The sequence below is a fragment of the Panicum hallii genome, chromosome 2, assembly GCF_002211085.1.
Source record: "Panicum hallii strain FIL2 chromosome 2, PHallii_v3.1, whole genome shotgun sequence".
Lineage (NCBI taxonomy): Eukaryota > Viridiplantae > Streptophyta > Magnoliopsida > Poales > Poaceae > Panicum > Panicum hallii.
The window spans coordinates 3,633,199-3,646,500 of NC_038043.1; the positions used below are offsets into that span (position 1 = coordinate 3,633,199).

At 42.0% G+C, this 13,302-nt stretch overlaps 3 protein-coding genes and 1 long non-coding RNA gene across 4 annotated transcripts; all 4 read right to left on the reverse strand.

Moving 5' to 3' along the window:
- Positions 1–1,638: 1,638 nt before the first annotated feature.
- LOC112881886 (heterogeneous nuclear ribonucleoprotein Q-like) lies at positions 1,639–7,163 on the reverse strand. The gene is given in 12 exon segments (XM_025946793.1): positions 1,639–1,994; positions 2,121–2,175; positions 2,367–2,403; positions 2,494–2,564; positions 2,681–2,799; positions 2,886–2,959; positions 3,866–4,202; positions 4,205–4,268; positions 5,079–5,206; positions 5,209–5,314; positions 5,427–5,516; positions 6,240–7,163. Coding segments are annotated over 6 exon segments (750 nt in total). The 5' UTR covers positions 6,465–7,163; the 3' UTR covers positions 1,639–1,994; positions 2,121–2,175; positions 2,367–2,403; positions 2,494–2,564; positions 2,681–2,799; positions 2,886–2,959; positions 3,866–4,065.
- LOC112880159 (vegetative cell wall protein gp1-like) lies at positions 6,471–7,880 on the reverse strand. The gene is made up of 2 exons (XM_025944655.1): positions 7,843–7,880; positions 6,471–7,146 (listed from the first exon to the last, which is right to left on the reverse strand). The coding sequence occupies exons 1-2, from the start codon at positions 7,878–7,880 to the stop codon at positions 6,471–6,473; spliced, it is 714 nt and encodes a 237-aa protein (XP_025800440.1).
- A 15-nt stretch (positions 7,881–7,895) lies between these two features.
- On the reverse strand, positions 7,896–9,027 carry LOC112883333. Its single transcript, XR_003226803.1, has 6 exons — positions 8,960–9,027; positions 8,805–8,884; positions 8,640–8,715; positions 8,514–8,554; positions 8,261–8,325; positions 7,896–8,174 (listed from the first exon to the last, which is right to left on the reverse strand). It is a non-coding gene; the product is annotated as an uncharacterized LOC112883333 (long non-coding RNA).
- Positions 9,028–9,242: 215 nt separating this feature from the next.
- LOC112880161 (RNA-binding protein 47-like) lies at positions 9,243–12,365 on the reverse strand. Its single transcript, XM_025944659.1, has 6 exons — positions 11,703–12,365; positions 10,433–10,540; positions 10,124–10,336; positions 9,939–10,044; positions 9,456–9,555; positions 9,243–9,249 (listed from the first exon to the last, which is right to left on the reverse strand). Exons 1-6 carry the CDS (start codon positions 12,177–12,179, stop codon positions 9,243–9,245), a joined length of 1,011 nt encoding a protein of 336 aa, XP_025800444.1. The 5' UTR covers positions 12,180–12,365.
- Between the last annotated feature and the right edge of the window lie 937 nt (positions 12,366–13,302).

Here is a 13,302-nt window from a genome sequence, read left to right on the forward strand (position 1 = left end):
TGGAACCAAATCGAAACAACACTGAGCTGAGTAGGTGATCAATAGATGGGGCTGTTCAAATGTTTCCTGGACGAACTTGAGCTCAGATAGCTTAATCTGAACCGTCGGCTGTTCAAATGGACCAATGAGCGTAAGCATCATATCCAACCTTGGAGCACATTGATCAGATCTGTTTGTTGCTCTATTTGGGAAGAGATGCATGTATTCTCCAACTATTGGGAAAACAGAAATGAAAGTTTGTATATTCCAATGAGTTATCTTAACTAATGTTAATCTGGATATGTAACCATGTAGTAAACTAGTCGTAGAGAAGAGTGCATGCTTCTGCTTGGAAAGAACTACTGTATCGGTTGAGTTATCTCGCCTCAATGCAATCATTATTATTGGTAAAGATTCATACTAAAGTACACAACACCATGGTACCAACTTTTTCTTCATGAGTGACTGACCACATTTACTTCTCCTTCATCTGGCGCATGACGGCATGATTATATAAGTGGCTCAGTAGTGAAGGATAATAAATATATAAAACCAGAAACTTTGCCAGCACAGTCAATTGTATTCTTGAGGGCTAGGTATAATAGTGTTCCGATCAAGCGGATTTCCTTATGCTTCTTTTCTTTCTTACACTTTTTGTGCTTTGTTTCATGTGTTGTGTTGTAGTATAGTAATATATACGATTGGAAGGAATTAGGAAAATATCTTGCACCATAACAGAGTTGGCTCGCAGACCCAAAGCAAACTGGAGGTGTGTATTATCATTAGTAGTCACGAAAGTTGAATTCCATCGAGTTCAAAGGTATTCTTGAGAGGGGCTAGGCATGATAGTGTTCCGATCAAGCCGATTTCCTCGTGCTCCTTTTCTTTCTTAGACTTTTATGCTTTCAGGAAGACAATTGTTTCGAGTGTTGTGTTGTAGTGGTATAATATGTAGAAATGAAAGGGATTAGGAAAATATCACGCACCATCCAAGAGTTGGGTCCGCGGAGCCAGAGCAAATTGGAGGCGTGTATCATTGAGTTCCATGGAGTTCAAGGTATCGAGGCATGTAACTGTCTCTGTCTCGGGACGTGCTTTCATCTTCCTTCAATGCAACCTGGTTGCATTGGAGGATTGGAGCCGTCTAGGCTTTGCACCGGCCAGCAGTATAGAGTTTACAGTGCTTGCTAATGACCGCCGCAGGGCTTGCTGGCCTCTAGGAAAAAAAAATACTAGAACTTTTACTGACGTTAAGGGCTAGTGTGACTACATCTTGTAATTTTGTACTTATCAAGCGCCATATATTACCCTTTAATAATTACTAGGTGATTACTATTTTGATTCCGGTCCTGATAGAACTCCAGCATATGCATGCCAAGGCCAAGCCTCATGGACTTGGCTATAGCCTTTTTTTTTCGAGTACTATACCCTTCAATTCAAAAGTGCATGCTGAGTTGCTGACACCTCCCAAGTCGCAACTGTGTATGGTTTAGGTTTGGGAGGTACACTGTCGCTTATCAGGACCATGCAGGTCTGCAAGAAGACTCCCTTGGAAGATAGAATGCAGGTTCTTGCTGCAACGGCTTGGCTGGAACCACCTTGAAAATGATGGCATTGTTTGATTAGAAGTTTTTGACTTAATTAATCTACAGTATGCCATTCAATCGAAAGCTTTCCATCAGGATTTGAAGAGATTAAATGGGGAGTAATTGTAACTGCTATACTAACAGAAAATCAAGGATGCAGCATCCTTACAGAAATCTGAGCAGATTATGACCATTATCAGTAATCATCACACAGGAAAATATTTGCATCTCCTGTTAGATGTTAGACAAATTACCAAAAGCATGTTTCACCTTGGCCTCTTTTGCTTGGTAAGCTGCACAAGGGGCATCGATGTATAATACACAGCTAGTCATGCATACAATTGCCGGATCTTCTGCCACCATCCAGGTATATGGGCTTTAGACGAGCCTCCTTGTGAATCTACAAAAGAAGCAAGCCTGCTCTATCGCCTGAGTGACAGAGCATCATGTTTTAGACGCGGCCAATCCGTGGAACTTCATTCAACCAGTATGTAGAAAGATAAGATATCAAGATGTAATTGTATGAAAGCAAATTGATGCGCAGGTCACCCTCACATTGTGGCTAATGTCTGCTTCCATGTGGCTGTCCTCAAGGACCAGCTTGTGACGCCTGAACGAAGGGACATGCAACAAAAACACAAGAAATGGAAAACAAAATTAAATGATGCTAACTCAACAGGTTAGCTTTATCCATGGGCTTTGCCCATGTTTCTTGTTTAAAAGAAAGAAACCATCTGACGTGGCAGGAGTTGAGGGGAGGAGCTAGAGGCTTGTAAGAACATATGATGGAGAAGCACATACCTTACTACTCATTGATGGTTTTGCTACTACAAGATATCTGGTGGCAGTATGGCACACACATAAGATATATATTAGCACAGTAGACGGCAAACAGATTGATGAGCATGAGACAGACAGCAAAACATACCTGCCGGATATCTGCTGCTTCCATGATAATATGGCGAGGCCCTAGATATATCAGTGGGTGGCACACCATAGCTGCGACACATAAATTGACAACTCAGTTACTCTATGCTGACGTATGTATAAATAGATGGTTTAGAATTTTGTGAAACCTTAAAGTTACTCTAGGAATTCCCTTCCCCAGACCCCACCTTTTGTGGGAGCTTTCAGCACTGGGGACACCCTTTTTTTTCGAAGTTGCTCTAGGATTGGTGCTGCTCTCATGTCGAGGGCAATAGTTAAGCCTCATGGAATAAGAGGGATCGTCACCCTAGAGTAAGAATGATTGAAACAAATGTGATAACAAAATCAATTGGCAGTAGTTTCATACTTTCATCTCTACAATGTTTAGCTTACCAGTGTTGAAAAAGGCCGCTTCACTCCAGAATATATGTGGTGATCATCTTGAATACAGTCTGGTTCAGTTTAGACTATGAAAACATCAGCTACAAGATTTCATGGTTGATGGATTCTAATGCGACAATCAAACATGAAAAAAGCATCAAAATTCTAGTTAATGCCATAATGCATCAAACATAACTAAAATGCATTACCCATTCCATGGCTGACAGATTTTGACACGGAAAAATAATGACAAAAGTATCAAAGTGCTACTGGATGCCACAATGCATCAAACATAATTCAGGGAGTTCAGAGTGTCTGGGCAGAATGCCACAAAATTAGTAGGCTAACGTAGCCATATTTGCCTGTCCAGACTTACAACACACCTAGAATCATTTGATAAAGAACTAAAAATTAATCTGCCTAAGTCAGGTGAACCAAACTAATGGAAACCCAGAAAACCAGTCGCAGAAGAAATGACTGAAGCCAAAAGGGTGCTCACAAAATTAGGGTTGCTAAACAGAAGAAGAAATAGCAACAGTCCAGTAGATTTATAACCTTCTAAAACTAAAATGACAACTTTTTCTGTACCAGTCTACCAGATAGATCATGCCAAAGCACAATACAAAAAAGGCTAGTTATATGTTTAGAATATTCTGAGAAAATGGTTGGATGTAGTGATAGCAAAGATATCGCGTTGAATAGATTGCATAAACTCCCTGAGTAAACAGGGGTACAATATATAGAGATGAGATCAAGGCAACAAACCTCCCTGACTTATAGCAACAGAATCAGGGAGGGTGCCAATCTCATGCTATGCCGTGACAGGTAGGAGCCCAGCTAAGGCTCAACCGCAGGCTATCTTAATAAAGGAAGGAAATAATCCTAACCAAGGAAATATCTCTAACATGTAGAACTGACAAGTGATTATGGACGAAACAAATAATCAGAATTGAATGAAAAGGTCTTTGAAGTTTTTAAGGACATTAACTCACTTTTGGAAATCTTTGTTTTGCTTTTTTGGCTATTACTAATTCTTTTGTCTTCTTTCTTCTGCTTGCCCTTTCCGACAGGTTTAGCCAGCGAGACTCTAATAATTCACCTGTCAAGGACCACAGATAATGTAAATAACTACATTAACCAAAAACATCCAATTTAGCCCAAGTATGAGAAGAGGCCTTTGAACCATCGTCAGCTAATTTTCCTGGTTAAATGATTCAAGACACAAGATTGCAGCTTCATGAGTAGTGTACTGAATAAATGCAAAGTCACTCCTTTTAGCTGACTGTATATCACGTGCTAGAGCGACACATTGGATCACTCCATATTTCTGAAGATTTCTATCATCTTAGCTTGATCCCAGGAAGTTGGTGTACCTTCCACAAAAATTGATTTAACCTAATCAAAACAAAGATTCCATCAGGCTACTTAGATTTCTCCTAGTAGTAATTACTAATCAACCAGGTACAAAAATCATGCATGATATCCAAATCAATCAGGTACATCAAGATCGAGGTATTTGGGTACATCTATTATATAGGACCCGACAGGTGATTATGAATAAAACTTCAGCACATCGACAAAGTCAGCATGGACATATTCCGAAGAGAGTACCGACATACAAATGGCAAAGATCGGTTTTCCTACCAACAAACAATTTGAAACAGTTCAGGTAGGATCAGAAAAAAATCCCTCAGACCCTTTGAAGTGATATAGGTGTTGAACCAAGTCCAAATAGAACAAGGAATTATGTCAAATATGGAATACAAGTAGTGCAATCTCTTGTGATTTGTGAATAAACTGTAGGCTCATCAGTCAGGGATAAAACAGGGCGTTCATCTATTGCGAAATTTGTAAGCATGAAAAATGGCTATTAATATATACTACCCATATGCAGGTTCATTGACCATATGTTACAGTTACTAAACATCTAAAGCATCACAATGTGTGTTTTGGGCCTTGTGAGAACAGATAGGATCATAAGAGTATAGATGAATTATGTATGAAGAATAAAGACAGGAGAGGTGATCTCCAACAAGAAGTTGAGAACTAATAAGAGCATAAATATGCAGTTTACTATTATTTGGGTTAGCAACACAAATGTGTTAGTGACCCCTAGGATACAAACAGGATGATATTATCATTTTTCTGTGTGTGTGCACACGCAAGTGCGGGGGGTGGCTGTGTGTGTGAGAGAGAGAGCAAGACCTTAGGCATCTCTTCTTCATTGGGCTCAATCAGTGGATCAGCCCATGCAACTGTTACATTTAGACATCTGCCAAAAACACCTGGCTTTGAAAGCTTTCTGTATGCCGTCAGTGCATCTCTATTCGTCCCAAGTCAATAAATGCATATCCACTGTTATAACTAGGGTTATTACAGTCAGCCATAAGTGTCACCGTATCAATGTTCTCAACTCCAGTTTTCTGAAGTAGCTTCATGACCTGCATTGAAGAGAAAGGTGAGCTTAGCACACTGACAACACTTGAGCCAAATATCCAATCGAGCCATTCACAGAATAAAGAAATTGGTAGCGAGGGGTTGAACTGCACTCACATCTTCTTTCTTCCATTTCTTGTCAATATCTCCAAGAAAAATTTTATCACTCACATCCAGAGCTTCAACTTGACAAAGGATGCCACAAATCTTGTAATGGGATTTGAAAGAAAAAGATAATAATCAATATGGTGAAAGAGGAGGAGAACAAAATGTGGAGGCACCACATTCCACTTAGATAATACACACAACTGTAGCCACAGGTCAAAAACACACAATGCCTTTTTTTGTGCAAGTAACACTTGGCAACAAGACTGTAGCCAAAGGTCGAAAACACACAATGCCTTTTTTTGTGCAAGCAACACTTGGCAACAAGATACTATGGAATAAGGTCCAACATACTAACATGACATACATATCATTTAAGAACATCCATTTTTCTGCACTAATGGTATATTAATTTATGATGTTCATTTGGTTAGAGTTCATAAACCATACATTTTACAGATATAAAATTTTTCATCACTATCCGGCATTGTATTTTCTACAGATAGCAAATTTTAGGTTAAAACCAAATGCACAATTCTCAATTGTGTAATGTTGATATTGCCACTGTTCACTCAGTGATTAGTATTATCTCAAGGGGGATCAAGTACAGAATGAAACTTTGGAGTACCGCTGTTGTCAGAATGAAACTTCACTCAGTGATTAGTATTATGTTCAGAAAAACCTGAACATGTGGTTTGTTTTAGTCTTTACGGAAAGACCAGATTTGGAGCATCTGCAATTATACTAATGTGCAGCCAACAGGAAATGCGAGTTCATACATGGGAACCAAATGTTAATGAATTAATTCAAGTGAGTCAAAACAACCTTCACTTTGCAGAACTCTGAAATGGCCTTCTTCGCCTGCGCTGACTCACGGTACCGCACAAAGCAGTATCCTCTGTTCTTCCGCGTCCTTGCATCCATTATCATCCGGACCTCCGTGATCTCCCCCGCCCTCGCGAACACCGCCCTCACATCTTCCTCTTTCACTTCTCCATCATGCCCACCAACAAACACCTCCGTCATCACCTTCCTTTGCCACGCCGACATCCCCAATTAATCCTTTTCAATGCGCATACTCACCACTTCCTCTGCCTCACAGGCATCACCATCCACCGCCGGCTTCACAAGTAAGGCTCCTCCACCAACTTTTTCCTCCCCCAACAATGTTTCGTCACAGCCAGCAGCTGGCTTCTCGACTGCAGTTTCTCTAACGCTGTGTTCCTTACCCACCGCTTCATCCGAAGCAGCATTTTCAGTCGAGGATTTTTCGGGCGCGCATCCCTCCCCCACCTGCAACGTGCTCTTGGGGACACGGTTCCGGATTATTATGAACTTCGTTTTCATCCTTCGCGCCTCCCGTGCGGGCGGCGGCTTCGCCGCGGCATCGGCAGGCGACGCCGTGTAGGCTTTCTCGTCCGCGGCCGGAGGTGGCGACGCGGAGGGGTCCTCGTCCGCAGCCGCCCTAGGTGGTTCCGTCTGAGACCCCGCGTTAGGGTTCGGGAATGCGGCGGCGGCGGGGGACGCGGAGGTTACGAGAGTGGGTGGGGGCGTGGGGCCGGCGTCCTTGCGCGGGGTCCGCAAGACGCGGTGATTCTGTGGGGTCGCCAGCGCCGGAGCAAGCGGCAGAGCACGCGGAGCTTGGTGGCGCGGCGGCGGTGAGGGCGGGAGCGGTGCGGAGGCGGCGGAGCGAGCCGGGAACCCGGGCTTAGCCGGAGAAGAGCTGAGCTGTCTCGCACCCAACAACGGTCAAGTGGGGAAGGGTAAACCGAAGTAGTAAACCAAAAGGATCTAACAGTCAACAGATGTATTAACTTTCAAAAAAATAGCTGAATGTAACCCAACGGTCACTGATTTTGGTACTACCTTCCGGTCACCTTTATTTGATGTTTCATACAACAATGTTAACTTGCATGTAAGTTTATTTGTTTAACTAAAAAGTCAACTAGAACTGACCAGAGGTTCTTAAATCTAATGATGTTTAGGGGGGAAATAGCGCATTTTTAACTAATTATCTTATCATAAATGCCGTACATATTTTTTTTATGTTTAGGGAAAAAATAGTGTATTCTTTAACTAATTAACTTGCCATAAATGCCGTATATATATCTAGGGACATAGGCAGCATATGTTAAGCACTAATCCAACAACGTGCACAAGACTTTTGAAGAAACTTTGGTGGATTTTTTTTTTTTACTATGGTCTTGGAGATTTTGTTTATGAAACCTGTGATTTTCAGAGTATGACTGATTAGTGGTTCCACACACCAAAGGCTCCTTGCTTTTTTATCTGGGAGATTGGGAACTTCATTTATCTAAATAGCATAGGATTTGATTCTTAGTGGCTGGGCGGAGGGTACATTTCTGGTTCCTGCTTGCATCCCGTAACAACTTGTTGACAGTTACTCGGTCAGATGCAGCGTGCTTACAGAAATCTGAGCAAGCTACCAGCAGTACCAATGGTCATCTGTGCATCACAAAAGAGAAAAATACTTGCTTCTCCTTTGGATGTTAGATGGAGTAACAAAAGCATTTCCGACCTTAATCGCACATGATAACTAGCGCAGAATATGCACACAGCACCATTTGCTACACTCAAAGGTAAGCTGTACACAAATGTACGACACAGACATGACCATCCTATAACCCCCAACTATTTCCGGGTCAGCTATGAGGCTCCTGGGACACGCCTTCATGTGAATTTACATGAATCCTCTCGATTGCCCGAGTCGCAAAACGATCATCTTTAGCTGCGGTCAATCTGTGGAAGAACATGGAACAACATGCCGAATATCAGATATCAAGTCCTAAATTTGTGAAAACAACATGCAAAAGTGCGAGCCACACTTGCATCTCTGTTAACGTCTGCTTCCTTGGGGCGGCCCTGATTTGTGAGAACTGGCTTGCATCATCTGAATCAAGGGAGACCAATGATCAAGTTTGATTGCAAGGAAATCCGAATAAAAAGAAACAAAATCAGAGAATGCTTAACAAGCTAGTTGTATCCATTCCAGTCAAAAGGAAAAGGTGTCAACGGGATTCCCTGTGCCATTTGTTTAAAGAAGGGAGTGTAGAAACAACTTATGATGATAAAACATACCTGAATTCCACCCCGTGGTTCTGTTAGTCCATAATCAGAATCTGATAGTAAAAACAGCACATCGTACATATTAGAACACGAGGTGACAAAGGGACAGATAACCACAAGAAAGGCTGCAAGACAAACCTGGCAGACATCTCCTGGTGTGTCATGATGATATGGAGGAGAATACCCAGTGATGGCATGGGGCGACCCACCATAGCTGAGACATGATACAAATTGAGAAGGAATCTGTTACTCTATGCTGATGTATGCATCGATGAATGGTGGCAGCCTAGAATTTGAGATAACCTTGAAGTTAATGTAGCATAGGTACTACTCTCATGTTGAGCACGAGGGTTGCGGCTCGCACAATAAGAAGAATCATTGCCCTGGGGTAAGCACGATCAAAACCAATATGACAAAATCAATGGGTAAATGCTTCATGCCTGTATGGTATAGCTTACCAGTGCTGAAAAAGGCCGCTTCTGTCCAGAGTATATGTGGGGATAATCTTGAATAGGACTTCCCGCTGCTTATAACGATGAAAACATCAGCAATTGGGATTTTAAGGCTGATGGACTTCAATTTGGAAATAGTGGTGACAAAGCCTCAAAAGTAAACTGAATGCCAGAAAGCTTCTTTATGTTTTAACGTAGCATGCATCACATAGATGCACTTAGTGACAGCAGCAAGCAGAAGTTGTAGCCAAGACCAAGTGCCAAAAAGTAAAGGTGCAGCCAAGATTAGTTAGTAGCTAAAACATAAAACCATCCAATATTACGGTTTGTAATCATTTGCACATTAGCAAACAGCTTATAGGGGTTTCAAAACTAACTCAGGTGAATTAATTATTAGGTCGAAGAAATATGAAACATAAGATTTTTATGCAACGTCACAAAACCAACTAGTTGCGTAAAACTGTTTTAAATAATAAATAAGAAAGTCATCCAACAGTACCACCTTGTACTTTCTAAGAAATGAAATAGATCATTGTTCTCATTATCCACCCTGGAACTGGAAGGCAATATATGCAGTGAAGACGACCCAAGTTTTCTTTCACCTAGATGACATGGTTCAGATAAATTAAGAAAGTGCGCATCAACTGTTCATTCAGCAAAATAACTTTTTAAAATAAATTTAATACATGTTATGACCTTATAAAGGCGTGTTCCATTAAGCTCATTACAATCAATTTTAAAATGAACAAGGGGATCACAGAAGATACAAATCAGCATCAGACCTGCATATGCAGATAACTGGACTACTGCTTAAACCGACAGATACCAGACATATTGTGGCCAAGAACATCAAGGAGACAGTGGTTATATTTTATTTTGAACACGCAGAAACAGTATCAGAGGGCTGAGATCAGTAACCATAAATTAGGCATATAATCTGAAATGAACCACAAGGCGGATGGAGTTTTGAAGGGAATTAACTCACTTTTAGGAATATTTGTCGTGCGTTTCTCACTAATACAACATTTATGATCTTCTATATTCTTCTTGCTCTTTTGGGCAGATTGCGCAAGAGCGACTTTCATATTAACCTGGCACGAAACACTAAAAATGTTAGAATCTTGTTAACAAAAAACTCGAACTTACACTAGATATGAGCTAGAAGGAGACCTTTGAGCCATTCTCAGCCCATGCAACTCTTATATTTAAACCCTTGCCAAAAACATCTTTCCTTGAAAGCTTTTTGTATGCTATCTGTGCATCCCTATAAGTCTCAAGTTCAAGAAATGCAAACCCACGATTACAGCCTGGGTTGTTACAGTCATCCATAAGCGTCACAACATCAATGTTCTCAACTCCAATTTTCTGTAGTAGATTCATGATCTGCTTCAAGAGAAATATGTAAGCTTAGCAAACAGCCAACAATTTAGGACAGATTATCTGATCAAGTTGTTCGCAGAGAAAGAAAATGGCATGTACAAGTGCAGTTATACTCACATCTTCTTTCTTCCATTTCTTGTCAATATTTCCAAGAAAAATTGTATCATTCCTCTCCAGTGCTGCAACTCGACAGTGCTTCCCACAAATCTAGTAATGGGTTTTCAGAGAACAAGGTAACAATCAAAATGGAGAAAGACGAGAAAGGCAAAGTGCAATAAGAATTCACTAGAGAAAAACATGGAGGCAGCGGAAGATAAGTGTCTTTCGACTTGGCCAGTAGACACAACTGTAGTAAAATGTCACCAAGTCCAAATGGTTTTTCATACAAGCAACACTGTCACAAAAATATGCTAATGCATAGATTCCAACAAAGCAAAATATGTATAACACCAAAAGTAAAATTCCCCATTAATGCCTGCCTCTTTTGCATTGCATTTTGTACAGAAAGCAGTCTTTAGTTTACAGCCTAATACACAGTGTTCAATAAGATAATGTCCAGTATGTTCGACATGATTAGCCTTGGCCAGATTGTCAGTTCTATCTCAAGGAAGGTTAGATTTGTAAAATTGCAGCCACAGCCGCAACATTGTGTAAATGACAAGTATTGGCACCATATGTCCACATCACTATATCAGGCAGAATGGCAACCTATCTATGAGAAGTATTATATGCACCTAAGATCTGCATACATCACAAATTTCACTAACTGGTTGCCTTTCACAAGGACCATTTTCTCAACCATGGAAAAAGTTTGCATTGGATTACAAAGTATTCAGATATAGCAGACAAATTTAGAAGCTTGTGCCAGGAGATGTGGTCAGTAGACTAAGATCAAGTTGGGATATTTCACTAGATGTTAATTCATCGACTGGAGCTATATGACTCGATAAATAATTTTGAAATCATGCAGATAAGTCAATTATGAACCCGTAAGTGAACACTGATTAAGATCTGACAGTGGCAGGGCATTACTTGTCTATTCTTTCTAATGATCAAAATTCAAAAGGATGCAAAACATGACGTCCCATTTGATAGAATGATAGTGACATCTGGTTTACATAAATCGCACAGATTTATAACATCATGTCCCATTTGATGATTCTTCGGTTCCACCAATGCACAGCACACAAGGAACATGAGTTGATCTGTGGCAAGTGCCGTAATAAATTCATTACTGTTATGATCTTACGTAACTAGCGCCATGCTTGCCCAAAAACATGCCACTGTTTCATGCGGTGGTATTTCAAATGAAATGTTCAGATGGGCAGAACAAAATGTAATGTGTTCATCCAAGTGGGGAAGCACAAACCTTAACATTGCCGAACTCTGCGATGGCCTTCCTGGCCTGTGCAGCCTCATGGTAGCGCACAAAGCAGTAGCCTTTGTTCTTCTTTGTCGTGCCATCCATTATCATCCGCACCTCGGTGATCTCCCCCGCCTCCGCAAGCGCCCCTCTCACATTCTCCTCCTTTGCGTCCCTGTTGAGCCCACCAACAAACACCTCCGTCATCCTCCTCCTCTGCCGCTCCGACATTCCCACCTCATCTCTCTCCTCACCCCTGCTCGCCAATTTCTCCACCTCAGGGGCATCACCACAATCCGTCACCATTTCCCTACCCAATAGTGCTTCACACACAGCAGTCGAATTGCAGCCAGCGGCTGGCTCCTTAATTGCATTTGCAGTTTCTCCCAAATTCTGCGGCCGCGTCGGTCGGCGGCGGCGGCGAGGAGAAGGAGGAGGGTTTTTCGGTGGCTGGTGGCGGCGGCGAGGAGGGTTTCTCGTCATCGGCGGTGGGAGGCGGCGGTGGCGAGGAGGGTTTTCCGGCAGTTGGTGGAGGCGGCAAAGAGGGTTTTTTGGCGGCTCGGGACGGCGGCAAAGTGGGGTTTTGGTCCGCGGCCGGAGGTGAGCCTACGGTCGCAACCTAAGGCGGCGGGGTGGGGGCTGGGACCGCTACGTCACCGGCGGCGGAGGAGGGGGAATGGGGGTGGTGGCCTTGGGCGGACTCCGCAGGACCCGGCGCTTCTTCGGGGGCACCAGAGCCGACGACAGCGGCAGCTCCGGCGGCCGGGCTCGGATGCTCGGAGACGGAGATGGCGGGGGCATTGAGGAGGCGGCCAGCGGCGCGGGGCGGCGGGGTAAATGAGCGGCCGGCTGCATGACGAACAGCTCGGGGTGGTGTCGCTGGAGAAGTGGGGAGGAAACCTTCCGCCTCTGGCTTCGAAGGGGAGGAATGGGCGGAGCGCACTTGCATTAACTGCGAAGAGGACAAGTCTTGGTAGGGTCCACCCCGCGTTAGTCCATGTCCAGGTAGACGTGGGATTCAAACGAGGTTCACCTTGAACTTGTTTGATTATTTTCGAAAAACTTGAACTTCTTCTTTCAAAAAAACCTTGAACTTGTTTGATTTGTTAATACATTTTGCTACAACTTTAAACAAAGTGTGTCAAGCACAAAAGTCAAAGTGGGAAAAATACTCCATCCGTACCATATTACCTATGTATTTAGAAAAGTCAGAACGAATTGTAATGTATAGCAAAATATATGTATCTAGAAAAACCAAAATGAATTGTAATTTGGAACTGAGAGAGTAGTTGCTACATATTCAGTAAAAGAGTAAAATGCATTGCTAGTCCTTCAACTTAGCTCGGAGTGTCATACCGGTCCCCAAACTTTCAAAATGCACATTTAGACCATCAAACTTGCTAATCGTTTCATATGAAGTTCAAATTATTATTTTTAAGTTATAAAGTGGAAGTGTTCAACTTCTGTGAGGCTTACATGTAGATCTAAATTTTATTTTTGAAATTTTTTGCTCAACTCTTATATATTTCTATTTTTTCCAAAATTTTGTTTCAAAACTTTATGCTGAATATTTTCTTTTCTAATATTTCCTCTAAAATTTTCCCTT